This window comes from Nycticebus coucang, chromosome 5, assembly GCF_027406575.1.
Source record: "Nycticebus coucang isolate mNycCou1 chromosome 5, mNycCou1.pri, whole genome shotgun sequence".
Lineage (NCBI taxonomy): Eukaryota > Metazoa > Chordata > Mammalia > Primates > Lorisidae > Nycticebus > Nycticebus coucang.
Genome location: NC_069784.1, coordinates 23170767 through 23193106, shown reverse-complemented (window position 1 = coordinate 23193106; position 22340 = coordinate 23170767). Strand labels below are relative to the sequence as shown.

Genomic DNA, 22340 nt, shown 5'->3' with positions numbered 1-22340 from the left:
ATGGATAGAATTTTAGCAGAAACACTGTGAGCCAGGAGGGCAGTTCCATATCCAGACTGAATGTCTATTCCAGTGAGAAGCACTGCCTTTTCTATGACAGAAATGGTCTTCTTACTGAACTGTTTTGTTAAAAAAATTCAATGTTGTACCCAGATCCACCACAGTGAGTGGAAGTCAATATTGCTGAGCCAATGCATAAACTTCCGTCTCTCCAAAATAGTTCTAGGTTATCTGAAACTGGTTCTTTCTACATTTACATTTAAATCATTGAAAGTACCATATGAAATTGAATAAGCTTTTTGATGACACATACACAAAAAGGATATTCAAGGTTATACTTACTAAGGACTGAATCAACATTATAAGACAACTTTTCTGAATCTCAGGGGGTATATTTGCAAAGCTTCTCTCAGACCAAAACCTTGCAAAATGCTTTATAATCCACCTGTTTAAATCAAAGAATTATAAAGTTAGAGAAATGAAAATATTTTTCATTATAATAGTCAATAATATTTTGGTTTTCAGTTATATTAATTGCATATAAATATGTTTTGACTAACACTTTAATTTTATGAGCACTAAGATGGACTTAACTATACTCCCTTTTCTGTAAATACATATTTTAAACTCATGTTGGGTTATGTGCACAGATTTTAACATAACTAACCATGGTTTAGCTTAAATAAAATTGATCCCAAGTTATCTTGAATAATATCTAAACCAATACTTCTACTCAACTAGTGAAACTAGTTAAACACTAAGCTACTTATATTATGCCCAAGGAAATAGGCCAACCTTAAAATTGCCCACAAAATTACAAGAATGCAAAATCAAAATTCCTAAATTAACAGCGTCAGCACTACTTAAGATAACTTACTTCATGCAGTCAGCAAAAAGACTTTCCACTCCAACTGAATGAGCAATAATCAGGCATTCTAGTATAGACACCAATGTTTTGGAAACAGGCTAAAATTAATAGAGAACACCACATTTATTCTTTTTCCATTTACAGAGGCTAATGTAAAGATAATCTAATTTATACACCTAAACTACAGAATAAGTACATATAATTCAAATTTTCATTTTCTATATTTAATTCCTTTATCTGAAATTCACTTCTGCTGGAACCCTAGATGCAGACATGCTCTTGTCAGTCTTCAACTATGTTTTGTTAAAACATCTTTCCACAAAAAAACCTGAATACAGAATTTTTTTTAAATTAAATCATAGCTGTGTTCATTAATGCAATCATGGGGTATCATGCACTGGTTTTATATACAATGTGAAATATTTTCATTACACTGGTTAACATGGCCTTCCTGGCTGAATATAGTAGTTTATAGAAGCTTTATTAATAATTGCCCAAAAGTGGAAGCAACCATGATGTCCTTCAGTAAGCAAATGGCTAAGTAAACTGTAGTACATCCATGCAATAGAATATTCAGTACTAAAAAGAGGTGAAATACCAAGCCATGAACAGAGAGGGAGGAATCTTAAACCTTAAATACATATTACTAAGTGAAAGAAGCCACTCTGAAAAGGTTAAAAAATATATGATTCTAACTATACTGCATTCTAGAAAAATCAAAACTATGGAGACAGCAAAAAGAGGAAATTAAAAGTTAAAAATTATATAATTAAAAAACACATTTACAAAAATATATATAATTAAAACATATATAACAAAAAAGTTCAGGGATTAGGCCAGTAAGAACAGAAATTGTTCTTCCTATATCTGTTACCACACAGCAACATAGAACTACATTAAAACAAATGAAATATAAGTGAAAAAGTTGTCAACAAAATAGCATATATAAAAGAAACTTTTTTATTGTTTAAAAACAACAGAATATGCCTTTTACATTTTAAAATTTAAGTTGATTATAGAAAAAGTGAAATACAAGACTCTGCACGTAACTCACATGTACTTATGCACCTATCAAAAAATAGGGGCAATAGTGCCAAAGAGGATCCATAAAGAGATAATTTTTACAATGTTAGATGTAACTGTTTTTGTTTTGTTTTTTGAGACAGAGTCCCACTATGTCGCACTTGGTAGAGTACCGTAGCATCACAGCTCATAGCAACCTCAAACTCTTGGGCTTAGACGAGTCTCTTGCCTCAGCCTCCCAAGTAGCTGGGACTACAGGTGCCCGCCACAATGCCCAGCTATTTTTTTGTTGTAGTTGTCATTGTTGTTTGGCAGGCCCGATTGGAATTGAATCCGCCAGCACTGGTATATGTGGCTGGCACCCTAGCCGCTGAGCTACAGGTGCTGAGCCAGTAACTGTTTTTTTTACAAGTCTCTAACATAAAACTTTTTTCCCCAACTAGTGCTTTCTGCCATGCTGTGTCAAACCCGCCTCTTTTCTATCTTTTAATGACATTATAGGCAGATTCCAATACTTTCTGGTTACTTTTGCTGTTGGAATTGAGTACAGTATTGCTTTAATACCCCTCTTTAAATCTTTCCCCTCCCCATAACTGACTAGTTTATGGCTGGGAAGATCTAAACAGGGAGTAGAGCACAGTCTAGTCTCCCACTCCTCCATTTTCCAGGTCAAACTCCTTTGGAAGAAGGCTATGGGCTGGCTACTATGGCCACTTTATATAATTCAGCAGAGACCAAGACAGTAGTAGGAAGATTTCCTTAACTTTACTGTTAACTTAGATGTGGTGGCCTTTGCTGATGAGACAGGGGCAGATCAAGCTTCACCCTGGCCTCTCAGTGGATGAGGACTATTTCAAGTGTTTCATGACGCACAACGCCTCCCTACGTGGGACACAATGCCGGTCTCCGTATCGGTCTCCTATAACTTCTACGAAACCACTGAGGTCCTCCTCCTTCCCTGTGGACCACATATAACTGGGGTGCAGAGTGGACGCCTCATACTTTTTTCTCTGTATGACAATAACTACAGTCCCTCATTACCAGGCTAGTACTGGCTTCTCCAGCAAGCCTCCTTCCTTTACGCTCCATGTTCAAGTACATTCTCACTGTCTTCTCAAGGCATATTCCAATCTCTCCCAAGAAATCTCTTACCACTTTCTTTTCTTTTTTCTTTTTCTTGTGTTTTCTGATGGAAGTTCCAGGGTAGGATGGTTTTAAAGACATAGTAAGGTGGGAGATGAGAAGACATCATCTCCTCATGGCAAATATTTCCCATCTTTAACCTTTATTTGTGATTCTCCTGGATCTCCCTAACTTTCTCTTGACTGGGAGTATGAGGGAGCCTCTTACCAGCATTCTTCACTCTCTAAAGGTGAACACACCACAGGCTGCCTTCTTTTTTCCAATTCTCTTACTTAGGCCTGAATGAATAGTTGATTAAAAGTGGCTGAGGGTTTAACATTTCTCAGTAAACACTGGGGGGCTGGTTGTGGTGGCAGACCCAGGTGTTCATGGCTCTTATTTTCAGCACATGTGCTGCTTCCTCAGCTACGACATATAGGAGGTAGAAAAAGACCCACCCAACACAAAAACCTAAATTTAAAGGTTATTAAAATTACCTAATTTTCTATGCAATAAGAGGGAAATGTGATGTAAATCATTTTTTAACATTTTTGTTGATTATAAAAGTAATTCATTCTCTCTGTAGAAAATATAGAAAAGCATAAATAAGAAAATAAAAATAACCTAGACACAGGATACATACATTAAACAATGGAGAGTCTAAGAATAGTGTACTAAATGGCTTTGAAATGCTTACTGTGGGGTCTTTCTTTAGATAGTAAATTTATCTTTGCATTTAGAACTCAAAATATTTAGTATTCATACTCCACTTGGGGAGGCAAGTATATTCCACCATAAGCATCACTGTAAAGAGAGGTGGTAGAAGGAAGGAATACACTTACAGGGAAAATAATCAGTAAAGCACTGTGTAGTTCTTCCACAAATGGAGGAGGTGACCTTAATTTTTGACTACCTTTCTCTCAGTTCCAAATCCTGAGTGCCAGCTTTACACTTCAGCTTTGAATTACAGGATACTCCTATATCCTTTCATTAAATCCTCCACATCAATTTTATTTTACTTAAAATAATTTGAGTTAGTTTCTGATTTTTGCAAGCAGACCATATATGTATATTATTTCTCAACTGGAGCTCCCATTAGTTAAACTGACTTAATATTTTTGATATTTAAAGCACGATTACTTAATCAGGGCTAAAAATCTACTAGGTAATACTGGATGATAAAGCACTGGGTAAAAGATTTCTGAGACTTGATAATTACCTTCTGAAAGAAATTACAGTAATCTCTTCTTAAAATATAAACTGCTACTTCTTTTAATCCTTCTAGTCCATACATATCAGCCATATTGAGTATCTGACTAAAATAAAAATAGATACGTTTTTAATTCTCCAGTTTAATAATCAAGGCACAATACACAGTAAATTTGTTGATATTATATCATCTGTTCAGAAAAAAATAAATTATCTTAATTATAACTTTTTGTCTTGCACAATAGATACTCTTTATAGATTATAAAAAGAACATAGGCCAAAAGTTGAAAGCATTGATATATGATTTGATTAGTGGAAAACAGCAAGAGGAAAATTTGGAAATGTTTCAAATTCCCTTCATATGCTCTGTGATAACAGAGCAAAAATCCAGGAAACTGCTTTGAAGGCTGTAAAAGGTACAAAACTCTTTGCAAAAAAATTGTATAATACAAGGGTTTTTTGTTTGTTTTTTAGTGGTGGTGGTGATGGTCCGGGACAACTCCCTGATGTCCTGTCATACTGAAAATGTCTACAAATGACCCTCATTGGAGACAGCATCCAATGACCAGTTTTCTTTGCTTCTTTCGTTTAGCAATTATTACTGAGCACTTAGATATACTTTGGTATTTAGGAAGGCTTCCAGCCTTGAAAGCATGCAAACATTTCCTATATGTTACCAGAGGATAAAACTTTAGTATTAATCTCTATGACTCATGGTATATTCTTCCCAATACATATTTATTCAGTTCAAAATTAAAGGAACCAAAGAATTTTTAAATTTAAAGAGTAGCTTTCACTTGTCTGATGTTAGAATAGCAGGAAAATAGGAAGACATTCAGAAAATTTAAAGAGCAAAGTGGAACTCTTCACTCTCTAGGGCAGTGGTCCTCCTGATGCCACGACCCTTTAATATAGTTCCTCATGTTGTGGTGACCCCCAACCATAAAATGATTTTTGTTGCTACTTCCTAACTGTAATTTTCCTACTGTTATGAATCATAATGTGACTCGCTGATATGCAGGATGTATTTTCATTGTTACAAAGGGGTTCCGACCCACAGGTTGAGAACCGCTGCTCTAGTAGGATTTCAGAAGCTTAGATGGAACGTCACAATGTAATACTTAAGATGGCCTATATTCTCAAATAAGTTTCAAAGTTTTTCTTTTTGTCCTTTGCTGGTTAAAAAACCTAAAAAATTAACATAACAAAATAATTTTCAAAGCTTCATAAAAGTTTTATCAATTTTATTTTATAAAAACCTATGCTTTTCCAAACAAAAATAAAGTTCTTCTACCATAATTTAAGTCAAGTACAGATTTTTTTTCAAGTACAGATTTTTAAAGATCTTATTACCTTGAGTTGCTAAATCCTCTTTTCTTCTAAATAAAGTAATTTGCCTATTGTTTTTAGATATTCCTGAAACATACACACAATAAGGCAAAATAGATAATAAAAGTTAAGCTTCTATTTCATTGATGCTTTGCAACCTAGCTCAACAAAGCCAAACCTGCAAAATATTAACATATTTATATTTAAATTATTAAAAAGTAATACATACCCAACATTAGCTTTCTCTGGAAAGTCCAAAGTTCCTCCATATATAAAATGCATCATAACATTCATTTCTAAATGGTTTATACTGAAAAATAAAAGAAAACTCAAATTCAGGAATAATTAAAGTTTAACTGGTAACAATGATATGTTCTATTTCTCATAAACTTGTGGCCAAGATATAGTTCTAATCTCACTTTTATTTTAAGGATATATTCTTCAAATAATATCTTCAAATATCAAAATTCTTCAAACATCCAGGTATACCATAAATTTAAAATGAACTATGGCTATGGATGTTTATATAAGCTACAAAATGCTAATAGTTTGTTATCAAATTATTGATTATTTATTGAGTGTCTTCTATGACTGTTTTTTAAAGTTAGAAGGGACTTTAGAAGTCATTGTCCAACCTCTGGCTCATAAAGAAATCCTCAGCACATTTAACAAATGGCCTCAGTCTTATTTAAAGCCTCAGGTAGACAACTCTACTCACTAAAAAGATTCTTGTTATGCTGTACAGGTTTTAAAATTTGTAATGCCTGTCAGTGACCAACATCCTCATTAAACAGATGAAAAAGTAAAGACACAACTTACGAAGTAGTTTGGAGTGATAACCTTCATGTCCTACTGACTCCTGTATCTCAAACTCTGAATTCATGGCCTTCCTCCTCCTCTCCACCCCAGATTCAGTCCTCTTTCTGTAACTCTTATCTTGCTAATAGCATTATTATAGAGATTCTTGCATCTTCCCCCATCCTCTATTTCTCTGTACTACCGGAAGGGAATTATTAATAATCTGGTAGAACAACCATTGGTCATCAGTCAGGAAGAAGTCTAGATGAAAGGCAATTTGATTTATTTTCTTCTTTGCTGAACAAGTAGGAAGAGATGATGGGGAAGAGGTACAGATTCAGACTTTCACTCAGGCTGGCTGTCTTGTTGGGATATCACAAGCAAGCCATCTTTGGCTCTTGCATTAAAGCATGTGCTACAGGTTGAGTAGCTCTAATCTGAAGATCCAAAATCCTCCAAAATCCAAAAATTTTTGAGCAATGACATGAGATAGTGATAGCTTTCCTTTCCAAAGGTTCAATGTACATGAAATTTAATTTCATGTACAAAATTATTAAAAGTATTGTATAAAAATTCCTTCAAGCTATAAAGTATTATGAAATTGATTATATGAATTGGGTTATTCTTGTCATACCTAACTAAACCAGAATTGAAGGGCCAGGGGGAAAAAGCACTCATAGCACATAGCACCTGCTCTAAGAATTGAATTTCCTACAAACCCAGCTGCTGAAATGACCTGCTGGATCCGTAAGAACAGTTTTACCCAGTAGCTGCCGAAATGACCTGCTATGATCAAAATTTTCTGAGTGGGTTTACTTTTGTGATGGAGGATTACATTGGTCTTTATGGAGGATAGGTCTGAGAATATCCTAGAGAGATGGTTTAGTTATGGCAAATTTCTCATTTAATTTCTCCGTCATAAATGAAACTCAGTTTAGCTGGGTACAGGATCCTCGGTTGAAAGTTATTTTGTTTTAGGAGATTAAAAGTCAATGACCATCCTCTTCTAGCTTGAAAGGTTTCAGCAAAGAGATCTACAGTTATTCTAATATTCTTGCCCTTGTAGGTGATGGTTTTCTTTCGTCTGGCTGCTTTCAGTGCCGCACCCACGGCACCACAGCCGTAGTGAGGCGGCGCTGTCCGCGTTTTAGAACGCTGGTAAGGAGGCTTGTGCTCCACAGAGCTTCGCCCCCAGCGACCCCTGCACAAACGGCATCAGAAACGGTGCTCTACGTGCCAAGTCACCCGCAGGAGCTTGAACGACCGTGGCAGCCTTTAAAATTTATTACTTTGTTTTTCTTTAGCATAGGTCTGTGTGCTCTGACACTAATCACAATGTACTTTCTCAAAGCTGAACCCATCACACTACAGGATAAGATAAGGCACAAGCCTGCTAGACTCAGAGCCGCCTATAAGTCAGGCACTAAAACGTTTAAGTAATAAATACCAATGATTTAGGAGTAAAACAATTTCACAACCATGAGCGGTACTGTTTATTTTAGGTATGCTTTTAACTGCTATCAATTACGAACAGAGACAAAGTAATTACATTGTTAAAAATATCTAAAACAATCAGAGCTTACCTAAACACGAAAACTGCAACCTAAGGAAAAAATTTGTAACTTTCCCAGTAATTCAGAATGACCCTTGTGTAACCCATGACGCCCCTGCCTGTGAGCAGAAGTGTATAAGTACTTGCATAAGTTTCACAGTAAAATTACAGCTGCATACTTCACCCGTGGTGTGCCAGACTGTCATTCCTGCGCCGACCTCTCAACTTTCCTCGTTCCTTCTCCCTGCTCCCCCTCGGACTGAAGCCCACTGACAGGGCGGTCCACGGCATTTCAGAATTTTCTCCTTCATATTAACTTCTTTGACATTGATTATGATGTGTCTGGGGGCTGTCTTATCTGGGTTGAGTCGTGTTGGAGTTCTGAAACTGTCTGCTATCTGAATTTCAGAATCTCTTGGCATGTCTGGAAAGTTCTCCTTCATAATCTCATGGAGAAGAGACTCTGTGCCTTGTGAAGCCAATTCGTCGCTTTCGGGGATCCCTATAAGATGAATATTGATTTTCTTCGAATTATCCCAGAGCTCTCTGAGAGAGTGATCTGTTTTTGCCCTCCATTTCTCTTCTTCTTTGAGAGTTTGGGAGTGTTCAAAAGCTTTGTCTTCAATGCCAGAAATCCTTTCTTCTGCTTGCTTCATTCTGTTACTAAGGAATTCTACTGTATTTCTCAGATCTTTGAGGCAACTTCTTGTCTCAATGTGTCAAAATCTTTGGTCATTTGGTCTTTGGATTTGTAGAATTATTGAGATATCTTTTGGGTTACTGCTTGGAATTCTAATTCGATCTTATTTGCTATCCAGATTCTGAATTCGATTTCTGACATCTCAGCTATTTGTTTGTGCATGGGATCTTGTGCTGTGTCTGCCCCATTGATCCTTGGGGGAGTTGATCTACTCTGATTATTCATATTGCCAGAGTTTTTTCTGTTGATTTCACCTCATGATTGTTTTTCACTGTTGCCTCTGGCCGTCCTCAGAGTTAGGGAGGTGTCTCTCCAAGATTAGACCCCAGCGGGATCACTCTCCTGTTGCTGGATCTTTGTAGGGAGTGACCCTGTGTAGTTCCTATGGGGTTGCCCCAGCTGGGGAGTTCTGGTTGTGGAAGCAGCTCCGGAGTGTGACACACCCAGATCCAGCAACAGGGCAAGAGGTGGTGTGCACAGTTCTGAGAGTGCCTGGCGCCCGGTGACTTTGGCACAGGGAGCCCAAGGCTCCAGCAGTCTCTGGCCAGCAGAAGGGTTCTGCACAGAGGCCGGGAGGGCTTCAGAGGGCACTTAGCTACCAGAGTCCCTGGCCAGACAAGCGGGCTGGTGTGGAGGCAGGGAGGGTACAGGAGGGAGGATGCAGGGTTGAGCGGCTCCTGCAGTTCCTGTTCAGGGCATGCAGAGGCCCAGAGGGCGTGGGTCGTGGGACGGAGGTTGCGGCGCGCTCTTATGGAGGTCTTGGTGGCACCAAGCCCAGGAGTTTGAGGTTGCTATGAGCTGTGACACCATGACATTCTACCCAGGGCAACAGCCCGAGGCTCCAGTATGCCAAAACCGGTCTCACTCTGCCTCTGAGGGTTAAGGCTGTAAGGCAAGCTCAGTCCCCACCTTTAGGCTGCTCAGTCACTAGGTTACTAGCTCCCTCCCGATCCTTGCTCTGCGACCCTGAGGGCGGAGCTTGCCGGGGCAGTTCTCTCACAATGGCTCCCTGCGGCCCACAGCCAAACACTATTACCTCCGTCCGGCTCAGCGGCTCAGTCTGGGGCCCTAGACAATGCCCAAAGTTCTCCGCACTCCTGCTAAAGCTTTCCCCAAGGCAGTTCAACTAAGTGCCAAGTCCAAAAATACCAAAACAGTTCACAGGTAAGGCCTTTCCAGCTTGTACTTACAGCTGCCAGCGGGATTAGGTCGATAGAACACACGCAACCACTTGCCAGTTTTCCACTATTTTTATCCTCCTTTTGGGGTCCAGAAGTCCCTTGCTGACTCCCTGTATCCTCAAAGGGATTATAGGCAGATCCCACCAGCCAGAGATGCCTGGAGTCTTATCGCCCCAGACTCACCGTGCCCAGTTGCAGGGAAGCTGTTACTCAGCCGCCATCTTGCTCCACCTCTCTATTTTTCTATTAATTTAATAAATACTTACTGGCCCCTACCATGGTTAAGTACTGAGTTCTGTGGATTCAAAACTCTTCATCTTTAACACTTAGGAAAAAAGCCAAATATCTAAATATTCTTATTTGTATACTACAGATTTGATAAGATTTAACACAGAATAATGAAGCCATATTATTTGTAGCTTGTCAATCTAAACACTAGCATAATTACTACATACATTAGAATACCACTAGAAAACACTAGCATAAATACTAGGATTGTTACATACACTTATTCTCAGACTATCAATGTTAATGAGAATTGGCTACTTATGTTGAAGGAATAATTCCTTTTAAGTTTTGAAATGTTTAAGCAAAGATAATGGCTAAATAAAAACAAAAGTCATTTTATTAAAATAAACAGCAAAATCTAAACACTTGAGCCTATATATCAACATATGTGTATACGATAGTTATAAAAACAGCAAGAAACCATTCTCCGACTGTCTTGACAGATGTTTTACTAGGCTGTGTTCTCATTATTATGTTGTAAGTCATTTGTATTTTTACTGAAAGTGTTTTTAAAGACATGATCAACTGACCTAGAAAAGCAACAAATTATTCCAATTGCCCACAGTTTAAATGGGAAGATTTAAAGCACTATTCCCATTAAAATGTAACCAGAATAAAAGATTGTAGAAAATGAAAACATTACAAGAGTTGGGAAAAAGAAAAACCACTGAGAAGACAAAGTACTAAGATCAGAGACTTGGAAATGTGTACCTATGTTTCATGCATGCTTTCTAAAGCTTCAGGCTCTTCCGTGTATTGGTCAAGGTAACACAGAGACTTCATCCATTCATTTGTTCATCCATTAACATCCAATGTTTATTGAATAACAGACTATACTGGATGGTGGGGATAAAAGGTGCTTACGTTCTAAGAGTAGGATATGGACATAAATACGTTAAAAAATTAAAAAGATAATTTTGATACTGAAAAGTGTCATGAAAACAACACAACAGGATAACAAAATAGAATAACTGAGGAGTTGGGCTATTGCTACTTCAGGAAGGTTAGTCTGGGAAAGTAATACTTCATCTCTTTCAAGCATGAGAAGCAACCAGCCTTGCAAAATACTATGTGAAAAACTCTTAGGCAGAGGAAATAGCAAGTGCAAAGGCCCTCATGATTGGAGGAAAGGTCACCAAATGCGGGCAGGAATGGTTGAAAAAAAATTTTGTTGAGAAAGAAGTTGAGGCTAGATCATACAGGCCCTGTAAGGTCTTGTAGGTCTTGGTAAAGTAGGTTTAATTCTAACTGTGATGAGAAGACATTGAAGGAGTTTAGTCAGGAGAGAAATGTAATCTCGTGTATATATCAAAAGCTCATACTGAAGAGCAGAGCAATCCCAGGAATCTCCCAAGGGATGAGAAAATCCAAATTTATGCTCTAAAGCCCAAACCACCACTGGAAGCCTTCTATTTATGTAAAAATGGAAATATGTGTGATTTCTTCACAGAAGTGTTGGCTGTGGTTCAATTTCCATTATAGTGTGTGGAAAATTTTTCTATTCCTTCCACTAGAACAGAATTTCCTTCCAGCTATATCCTTCCACTCCCCCACCTCTGAGGAATGGATAGAACTAGGATTATAGGACTCTTCTATTCCAGTATCAATTTATGAAAGGCTGCCCTTCTTGAAAAATATCATTTGCATTAAGTCTTTTAGTTACCAACTGATTAAAACACTATGGTTCCTTCTGTAAGGACAAAATTTTATTCCAATCTATTTGGTAGAAAACATCTTGCAGACATGCAATGGCTACACAGTTCCAAAAACAAGCTGTTGATCAGGGGTGGCGCCTATAGCTCAAAGGGGTAGGTAGGGCACCAGCCCCATATGCCAGTGTGGAGGGTTCAAACCCAGCCCTGGCCAAAATAAAAAAAAAAAAAAAAAGAAGCTGCTGATCACTGAAAGCAGACATCGGTGTCCTGACAATGGGGAAAGCCCTGTCTTGACCCTTTTTCTCTCTAGAAAATGAAAAAGGAGATACAGACTATATTAATGAGTACCATATACTATGTACCAAGCACTATGCAAGGTTCTTTCCTTACTGTACCTAATTTAATTCTTTCAGCAACCACAAGAAGCTCAGGACTTTAAGGAATGCCCCTAAAATCATGGAACAAGTAGGAACTGGATATACAACTGCCTGTAAGGACACCAAAGTTAGTGATCCTTCTACTGTACTACACTCCCCAGGGAAACATAAACCCAGGTTTACAATGTAAGTTACTAGGAAAATGGAATGTTTTTATAGACTACTTTGTTTCAATACAAAAACTCCTAAAATATTTGATTTTTTAAAAAGTAAAATTCCTCAATCTTTTTTAGCATTCCAATAGTAATATACCACAATAGTAATAAGATTTTGGGTAGTAATCTTTTTTTTTTTTTTTTTTTTTGTAGAGACAGAGTCTCACTTTATGGCCCTCGGTAGAGTGCCGTGGCCTCAACAGCTCACAGCAACCTCCAACTCCTGGGCTTAAACGATTCTCTTGCCTCAGCCTCCCGAGTAGCTGGGACTACAGGCGCCCGCCACAATGCCCGGCTATTTTTTTTTTTTTTTGGTTGCAGTTCGGCCGGGGCCGGGTTTGAACCCGCCACCGTCGGTATATGGGGCCGGCGCCTTACCAACTGAGCCACAGGTGCCTCCCTAGATTTTGGGTAGTAATCTGAGACAATCAATTCAATACATGAGACAACAGGAAAAGGCAAAATAGAGAAAGGCAAAATATATCACAAAATTGGATTATAATAATAATAAAGGGGGCGGTACCTGTGGCTCAAAGGAGTAGGGCACTGGCCCCATATACCGGGAGTGGTGGGTTCAAACCCAGCCCCAGACAAAAACTACAATAATAATAATAATGATGGGTGTATATAAAACCACATATCCATGAAGCAATGTTTCCTTCTTTCATTTTAGTATTAACAAACCTCACTTTATTATAGGTGAGAGAGCAAAGACCAATAGTTGATGCCACAATTTCTTTCTTGTCATGACCTCTTACTAAATAGACCTCATCTTTAAAAGCCTAGGTGTTTGAATGTTTAATCTGATCAGCTCATGAGGGGTGATTAAGGAAGACCAGGGGGGAAAAAAAAAACTCAAAAAGTTTCCCCTTGCTTTTATTCCCACAAGTAAACTTAGATGTCATCTTGAACTACATAAAACAGATAAAAGTTGAAAGGGTGCCCTTCAAATGGCCTTCCCTGCGGATCTTAGTCCCACACAATGTGTTCCTCCTAATGTACCTACCAGGAACTTCAGGGTTCTATGGGGCAAAGTTTGAAAAGCACTAATGTAAACAGTGGAGAATAATCTGAGCTAGCTCAAACATCCATGTCAATGGGAAAGTTTTTAATTTCTTCAGTGTCTGTGGTGGAATGAACTCTGAATTAAGAAAAAACATGAACAACGCATAAGCATATATTTACCAAGTAACCCTGGGAAGATATTTCTGTGATCCTGTTTTTACTCATCCATAACATGTGAATATACTTTTGTTATCTCAAAGACGGATTCTAAAACTGAACAGGACAGAGTAAAGGTGGAAGAAGCATAGAAAATTAAAGCGCTCGGCCGCGGCCATGGGTGGTTCTTCAACAGTGATGATAAAATATCACCAACAGATCAACCTACAAATTCTTTTTACCCACAAAACCATAAACACTTTAGCCTAGCATTTTATATCTCCCATAATCAAAAACTAATCATTCTGGCCAAAATGTTCATGTTCCCTACAAACTCACATGGTGAAGCCCAAATCCCAGTGTGGTCCTACTTGGAGATGAGGCCTCTAAGGAAATTATTATTATTATTTTACAATTTTAAGGAAGTAATTAAGGTTAAAGGAGGTCAAAAGAGTGAGTCCCTTGATCTGATAGGATTAGCTTCCTTATAAGAAGAGACCATAAAGCTCTTTCTCCAAGTGCATGCACTAAGGAAAGGCCTTCTGAGCACAACCTGAGAAGGTGGCGATCTGCAACCTAAGGGGAGAGCCCTCATCAGACACCAACCTTGCTGGCACTTTTGTCTTAAACTTTTAGTCTCCAGAATTGGGAGAAGATAAATTTATCTTTAAGTCACCCAGTTTCTATTTGGTCACAGAGGCCTAAACACATTAATACACTGCTTCCCGTTACAGAAAAATTACTTTGTTGACTATATGAGAAATATTTCATTGAACATTCATGGAAATTAAATTCATTAAAAGTGCTTTGTATGAAGTACTATTTGCAATCATTTGCAGTCAAGCTGCCTTGTAAAAATTATGCTTACCCTTGAAGAATAACATACTCTCGAGAGCTTTCAGCCCAACAGCCACTCAGCATTGCAGCAAAATAACAAGATCTGGCACTTAAAATGGCCCTAAAGAGAAGAGGAGAGAAAAACACAGGTACACATTTATGTATTATGCAAAATGCAGTTTTTTTTTTTATTGTTGGGGATTCATTGAGGGTACAATAAGCCAGGTTACACTGATTGCAATTGTTAGGTAAAGTCCCTCTTGCAGTCATGTCTTGCCCCCATAAAGTGTGACACACACCAAGAGCAAAATGCAATTTTTAATGAAACTCTTCATCTTTACCTCATAAACTAAGGTAACAATCTATTTATTTTATTTGTATTCACTGGCAAGATTATTATCATAAAAATTATAAGCCCATGTTTATACCTAAGTATTTTTATTATTTATTTAAAACACTAATTTCAATGCCCTTGTACCTTTTAAATTTTTTTGTCTTAAGTCTCTTTAATTTTAAAACAAATAAAACTATTTCCACGTCTAAGAAAGTAATAAAAAGTAATTTACAAATGAAATGATGGAGACCAAAGATGTTACTTAACATCTTGAGGAAATATTAATAACGAAAAGACTATAATTATTATTTGTCAGTAAAAAATGTTTAAATTTTTAGGCTGGGTGCAGTGGCTCATGCCAATAATTCTAGCACTTTGGCAACTCAAGCCAGGAGGATTGCTTGATGCCAGTTGGGGACCGGCCTGAGCAAAAGTGAGACCTGAGACTCGTCTCTACTAAAAATAGTCAAAAGTAGCTGGGTGTGGTGGCCCATCCCTGTGGTCCTGGCCGCTCAGGAGACTGAGGCAGTCAAAGTACTTGAGCCTAGGAGTTCAAGATTGCAGTAAGCTATGAAGACACCACTACACTCTAGCCCAGGGAACAGAGCAATATCCTCTCTAGAATAAATAAGTTAATAAATAAATAAAATTAAAAAACATTTTTAAAGATAGACACTACAATTCTAAAAGTCCTCAGTTTCTAGTTCAAAAGTCCCCTGAACTTATACTCAAGAAAGTTTATATTTTAAGTTTGAAAAAATGAAAGGAAAAATATTTTCTTTTGAATTTCCATTCTATCTTCTCAAATCCAACAAATATCCATTGACTTCTATTCTGTGCTGGGTGCTGGGAATACAGCAGAAAATGACACAGAGCAACAATTCTGGCGGAGGATGGGATGGAAGAGTACAGACAGACAGAGAAGATAAAGACATTCTGACAACAGCTTACTGGGCTGCCTCAGAGTAAGGCACCTGCTGACAGCAGCTGGGAAAGATGGGCAAAATACATATATTGAAAAAAGAAAAAGAAAATTCTACTTATGTTTTGAGTATTAGATTAGGTCTGGCAAAAGCTATAGTACACGATTCATTTTTAAGGGCAAAAAAGGAATAGTTTACTTGTATTAAGATTTATGCCTAAATAATCTAAGACTGATATATATATTTTTTTTTTGTAGAGACAGAGTCTCACTGTACCGCCCTCGGGTAGAGTGCTGTGGCATCACACGGCTCACAGCAACCTCCAACTCCTGGGCTTAAGCGATTCTCTTGCCTCAGCCTCCCGAGTAGCTGGGACTACAGGCGCCCGCCACAACGCCCGGCTATTTTTTTGTTGCAGTTTTATTTTTAAAAAATGAGCAAAAGATTTGAACAGAAACATTTCAAGATATACAAATGGCTGATAAGTATATAAGAAGACACTCAACATCACTAGTGGTCAAGGGAATGCAAATTAAAATCAAAATATGATAGGCCAGGCGCAGTGGCTCATACCTGTCATCCTAGCACTCTGGGAGGCCAAGGTGGGTGGATTGTCTGCACTCAGGAGTTCCAGACCAGCCTGAGCAAGAGCAAGATCCTGTTTCTAAAAATAGCCAGTGTTGTGGCTGGTGCCTATGATCCCAACTACTCAAGAGGCTGAGGCAAGAGAATCTCTTGAGCCCAAGAATTTGAGGTTGCTGTGAGCTATGATGCCATAGCACTCTATCAAGGGTGACAAAGTGAGACTCTGTCTAAAAATAAAAATATGATAGATACTACTCGCACCTATTATAGTGTCAAAAATTAAAAAGACCAACAATATCAAATGGTGGTGAAGATGAGAAACAAATGGAACTCTTCAATTTAGGCAGATTGGGAGTGTAAAATGGCACAACCTGTTTGGAGAAATGTTTGCCAATTTCATAAAGAATTAATAGCAACTTATCACATGATGCAGCAATTCTGCTCCTAAGTATTTACCCCAAAGAAATTAAAATATATGTGCAAAGGTAAGTCCACAGTTTTCATATGAGCTTTATCAGTAATATCTGAACAACTGAAACAACCAATATGCCCATCAACAGGACAGTGGAGAAACTAATTGTGGTATATCCATATGATGCAATACTGTGAAGTAAAAACTTAATGAACCCGATACACATATGTCCAAGGATAAAGCTAAAAACATTACACTGAGCAAAACAGGCCAGACACAACAGTAGGCCTAAACCCATTTATATGAAATTCTAGGATAGGTAAAATGGCCTACAGTTCAGAGAACATAAGGATAAGTAAATAGTCCAATTTAAAAATGAGCAAAAGATATTAACAGAAAACTAACCAAAGATAGACAGGTGGCAAAAAGCATATGAAACTCAGTTGTTGCCTGGGGCTGGGCAGAGGGTGGGGTGGGAAGTTGGGACTGGAGTGAGAAGCAATGACAAAATGGGCACAAGGGAACTTTTTAGTTGATAAAAACTATGCTCTATTTTGATTGTCATGGGGGTTAACAGGTTTATACATTAGTCAAAAACTCCTTGAACTTGGTTTTCGTTATGTGCATTTGATTGTATATGCATTCTAATTTAATAAACTTAATTATTAAAAAAGAATGAAGGTCTACTCGGGAGGCTGAGGCAAGAGAATCGCGTAAGCCCAAGAGTTAGAGATTGCTGTGAGCCGTGTGACGCCACGGCACTCTACCCGAGGGCGGTACAGTGAGACTCTGTCTCTACAAAAAAAAAAAAAAAAAAAAAGAATGAAGGTAAAACATATTTAATAAAGAAAATTATAGGCTAAGGTGAATTCCCCAGTTACTTTTAATAAACAGGAAGATACAAGTAAGATAAAAATCAATCTTATCCAAATTAAAGAATAAAAAAGAAGAAGTACTTTGGCAACTCATTTTATAAAGTTGTCATAACCTTGAGGCCTAAACCTGACAAGGACATTACAAAAAAGGAAAATCACAGGCTAATCTCTCTCATGAATACAGATGTAAAAATCCTAAACAAATTATTAGCAAACTCCATCTAGCAATAAATAGAATGAATAAAACATCACAACCAAAATGAAATTATTCCAAGGATACAAGATTATTTTTCTACTCCAAAAATAGGCAATATAATTTAGCACATTAGCAAAACCAAAAATAATTATGAGATCAAAATAGATGCAGAAAAGCATTTGACAAAATTTGACGTCAATTTATGATTTTAGAAATTCTGGCAATTTCTGTCAAAATCTCAGAAAGATATTTTGTAAATACTGGCAAAGTGTTTCTAAAATTTATAGTGATACAACTTACAACAATGTTTTAGTCACCAATACACCTCATGTATGAGGTTGATTCTGTAAGATTATAATGGAGCTGGAAAACTGTTATCTAGTGACATTACAGCTGGTGCAAGGTTGTAATATGAAGCCTTACTCCCTCCCATGTTGGTGGTGATCTGATATAAACAAACCTACTGTGCTGCCACTATGTAACAGTATATCACCTACCATTATGTACAGTACGTAATACTTGGTAACTATAAGAAATGACTATGTTACTGGTTTATGTATTTATTATACTATATTTTATATTAGTATTTAGAGTACACTCCTTTCATTTGTATCTGTAACAAAAAATTAACTGTAGAACATCTCAGGCAGGTCCTTCAGGAGGTATTCCAGAAGAAGGAATTGTTACCATAGCTGATGATAGCTCCGCTCCACGTGTCTTTGCCCCAGAAGACCTTCCAAGTGGGATAAAAGGTGGAGGCAGAAGACGCTTATGACACTGATCCTGGGTAGGCCTAGGTTAATGTGTGTTTATGTCTTAGTTTTTATCAAAAATATTTTAAAAGTAAGAAAATAAACACCTGTGGTCCCAGCTACTTGGGAGGCTAAGGCAAGAGAATAGCCTAAACCCAAGAGCTGGAGGTTGCTGTGAGCTGTGATGCCATGGCACTCTACGGAGGGCAACAAAGTGAGACTCTGTCTCTAAAAAAAAAAAAAAAGTAAGAAAATAAAATTAAAAACAGAAAAAAGCTTTTAATGATATAAAGAAGATATTTCTATACAGCTATATAATGTGTTTGTGTTTTAAGTAAGTATTATTACAATAGTCAGGCCACATGCAGTGGCTCATGCCAGTAATCCTAGCACTCTGGGAGGCAGAAAGCGAGACCCTGTCTCTACTAAAAGTAGAAAAAAGAAAAAAAAAACTGAGGCAAGACGATCTCTTGAACCCAAGAGTTGGAGGTTGCTGTGAGCTATGATGTCATGTACTCTACCCAGGGTTATAGCTTGAGACTATGCCTCAGGAAAAAAAAAAAAAAAAAAGCAAGTCAAAAGTTTTAAAAAAGTAAAAAGTTTATGAAGTAAAAAGTTCCAGTAAGTTAAGGTTAAGTTTTTAAAATGAATTACTACTTTTTTTTAGAGATGGGGTTTCACTCTGTTGCCTAGGCTGGAGTGCAGTGGTGCAATCATAGCTCACTGCAGACATGAACTGCTGGGCTCAAGCCTTCCTCCTGCCTCAACCTCCTGAGTAGCTGGTACTACAGGCACACCTCACCACACGAAGATAATTTTTTTCCATTCTTTTTGTAGAGATGAGGTTTCACTGTACTGCCCAGGCTAAAATCATAGTGCCCTGTGGCGTCAAATTTCTGGCCTCAACTGGTCCTTCGTCCTCAGTCTTTTGAGTATCTGGGACTACCTCCGTGGCACTCTGCCCAGGCAACACACGGAGACTCTGTCTCAAAAAACAAACAAACAAACAAACAAAAAACCCCAACAACAAATAAAAACACTCACAAATGAATGTTTATAACAGCTTTGTTTATAATCATCAAAACTAGAGGCAACCATAATGAACCATAATGCTCTTCAAAGGTGAAAAGATACCTGTAATCCTTACACTCTGGTGTAAGTTCAAGAAGACTGCTTGAACCCACGAGTTTGAGGTTGCTGTGAGCTATGACACTCTGACACTCTACTTAGGCGACAGAGTGAGACTCTGTCTCAAAAAAAGAAAAAAAGTGAATAAACTATGGTACATTCATATACTGGGGAATAAAAAGAATTAGTTATCAAGCCACACAAAAACACGAATGAATATCTCTTTCTTTCTTTTTTTTTTTTTTGAGGCAGTCTCACTCTGTCGCCTGGGGTTGAGTGCCCGTGGCACCATAGCTCACAGCAACCACAAATTCCTAGGCTCAAGAAATCCTCTTGCCTCAGCCTCCCAAGTAACTGGAACACCTGGCTAATTTTTCTATTTTTAGTAGAGGCAAGTTTTCGCTCTTGCTCAGGCTGGTCTCGAACTCCTGAGCTCAAGCACTTCACCTGCCTTGGCCTCCCAAAGTGCTAGGATTATAGGCGTGAGCCACTGCAGCTGGCCCACAAATGAATCTTAAATGCATATTGTCCAGTAAAAGAAATCAGCCTGTTAGCTGGATGTTGTGGCGGACGCCTGTAGTCCCAACTTCTCGGGAGGCTGAGGCAAAAGAATCATTTTTGAGCCTAAGAGTTTGAGGTTGTTGTGAGCTGTGACACCACAGCACTCTACCAAGGGCAACATAGTAAGACTCTGTCTCAATAAAAAATAAAAAAAAAAGAAAGAAAAGAAAAAGAAATCGGCTAAAAGGCTACATATAATCTTTTTTTTTTTTTTTTTAAGGCTACATATAATCTTAAGAAAGGAAATAGCAGAGGACCTTAACAAATGGAAGAACATACCATGCTCATGGCTGGGAAGAATCAACATTGTTAAATGTCTATACTTCCCAGAGCAATTTACCGATTCAACCCATCCCTATTAAAATACCAACATCCTATTTTCAAGACTTGCAAAAAATGATTCTGAGTTTTGTATGGAACCATAAAAAACCCTGTAAAGCCAAGGCAGTTCTTAGTAATAAAAACAAAGCAGGGGGTATCACCATACCGGATTTTAGGCTGTATTACAAGGCCATAGTGGTCAAGACAGCATGGTACTGGCACAAAAATAGAGATATAGACATTTGTAATCAAATAGAAAACCAGGAAATGAAATCAACAACTTACAGCCATTTAATCTTTGATAAACCAAACAAGAATGTCCACTGGGGGAAAGATTCCCTATTCAATAAATGGTGCTGGGAGAATTGGATATCCACATGAAAAGACAGAAACTGGACCCGTAACCTTTCTCCACTCACAAAAATTGATTCAAGATGGATAAAGGACTTAAATTTAAGGCGTGAAACAATAAAAATCCTCAAAGAAAGAATAGGAAAAACACTGGAAGATATCGGCCTGGGGAAAGATTTTATGAGGAAGACTGCCATGGCAATAACAACACCACCAATAATAAACAAATGGGATTTAATTAAATTGAAAAGTTTCTGTACAGCCAAGAAGACTACAACTAAAGCAAACCGACAACCTACCCAATGGGAAAGGATATTTGCATATTTTGAATCAAACACTTAATAACCAGGATCTATACAGAACTTCAATTAATTCACAAGAAAAAAACCAACAATCCCATACATCATGGGGAAGAGAGATGAACAGACTCTTCTCTAAAGACAACAGACGAATGGCCAGAAATCATATGAAAAAAAGGTCATCATCCCTAATTATTAAAGAAATGCAGATTTTAACCACCATGAGATATCACCTAATCCCAGCGAGAATGGCCTATATCACAAAATCTCAAAACTGCAGATGCTGGCGTGGTTGTGGCGAGAAAGGAACACTTTTACACTGCTGGTGGGACTGCAAACTAATATAATCTTTTTTGAAGAAAGTATGGAGAAACCTCAAAGAACTCAACCTAGACCTCCCATTTGATCCTGCAATCCCATTACTGGGCATCTATCCAAAAGGAAAAAAATCTTTTATTATAAAGATACCTGTACTAGACTGTTTCTCGCAGCCCAGTTTACAATTGCCAAAATGTGGAAACAACCTAAATGTCCTTCAACCCAGGAATGGACCAGTAAGCTGTGGCATATGTATATGATGGAATATTATTCAACCATAAACAAATGGAGATTTTTCAGCATTTGTACTAACCTGGATAGAGGTGGAACACATTATTCTTAGTGAAGCATCACAGGAGTGGAAAAGTATGAATCCTATGTACTCAATTTTGATTTGAAGACAATTAATGACAATTAATGACATGGTGGGGCATGGGGGAAGTGGAGAGCAGACAGAGAAGGAGGGAAGGGCTGAGGGAGAGGAAAAGAAGAAAAAAAAAAGAACAAGAAAAGAAAATAGTGACTAATCTTCACATAAATTGGTTTTAATTTTGACCAAAGTATATTACTTAAACATTAATTTTTAACTCAACATGTTAATATGTTGTTTAGGATATTGTATCCTCATTTATAAGTGACATATGTTTGTAATTTCTCCTTTATAATAATATATTTTCTCCAACTTTAATATCAGGGGTACCCAGATCAAGTAGAATGATTTTGATGTATTTCTTCTTTCTCTCTCTCTCTTTTTTTTTTTTTTTTTTTGCACTTTTTGGCCAGAGCTGGGTTTGAACCCACCACCTCCGGCATATGGGGCTGGTGCCCTACCCCTTTGAGCCTCAGGCGCTGCCCTTCTTTTTCTGTTGTCTACAAGACTTAGCATGATCTGTTTTTTTGAAATTATCTTTTACTTTTATTTATAAATATTGGTTGTCTATTTTTTGATACTTAAAAAAATAAGTTAACT

General features: G+C 37.6%; 1 protein-coding gene across 2 annotated transcripts in view; it reads right to left on the bottom strand.

Annotated features, from left to right (window-relative positions):
• Positions 1-22340, bottom strand: part of BTBD8 (BTB domain containing 8) — a 96023-nt gene that overhangs the window by 28675 nt on the left and 45008 nt on the right. For both annotated transcript variants that reach the window (XM_053592277.1, XM_053592278.1), the window contains 5 exons: positions 14347-14436; positions 5781-5861; positions 4233-4329; positions 878-966; positions 343-445 (listed from right to left, as the gene is read on the bottom strand). In XM_053592277.1, the coding sequence (XP_053448252.1) occupies positions 343-445; positions 878-966; positions 4233-4329; positions 5781-5861; positions 14347-14436 (460 nt within the window). The remainder of the gene's footprint in view (positions 1-342; positions 446-877; positions 967-4232; positions 4330-5780; positions 5862-14346; positions 14437-22340) is intronic.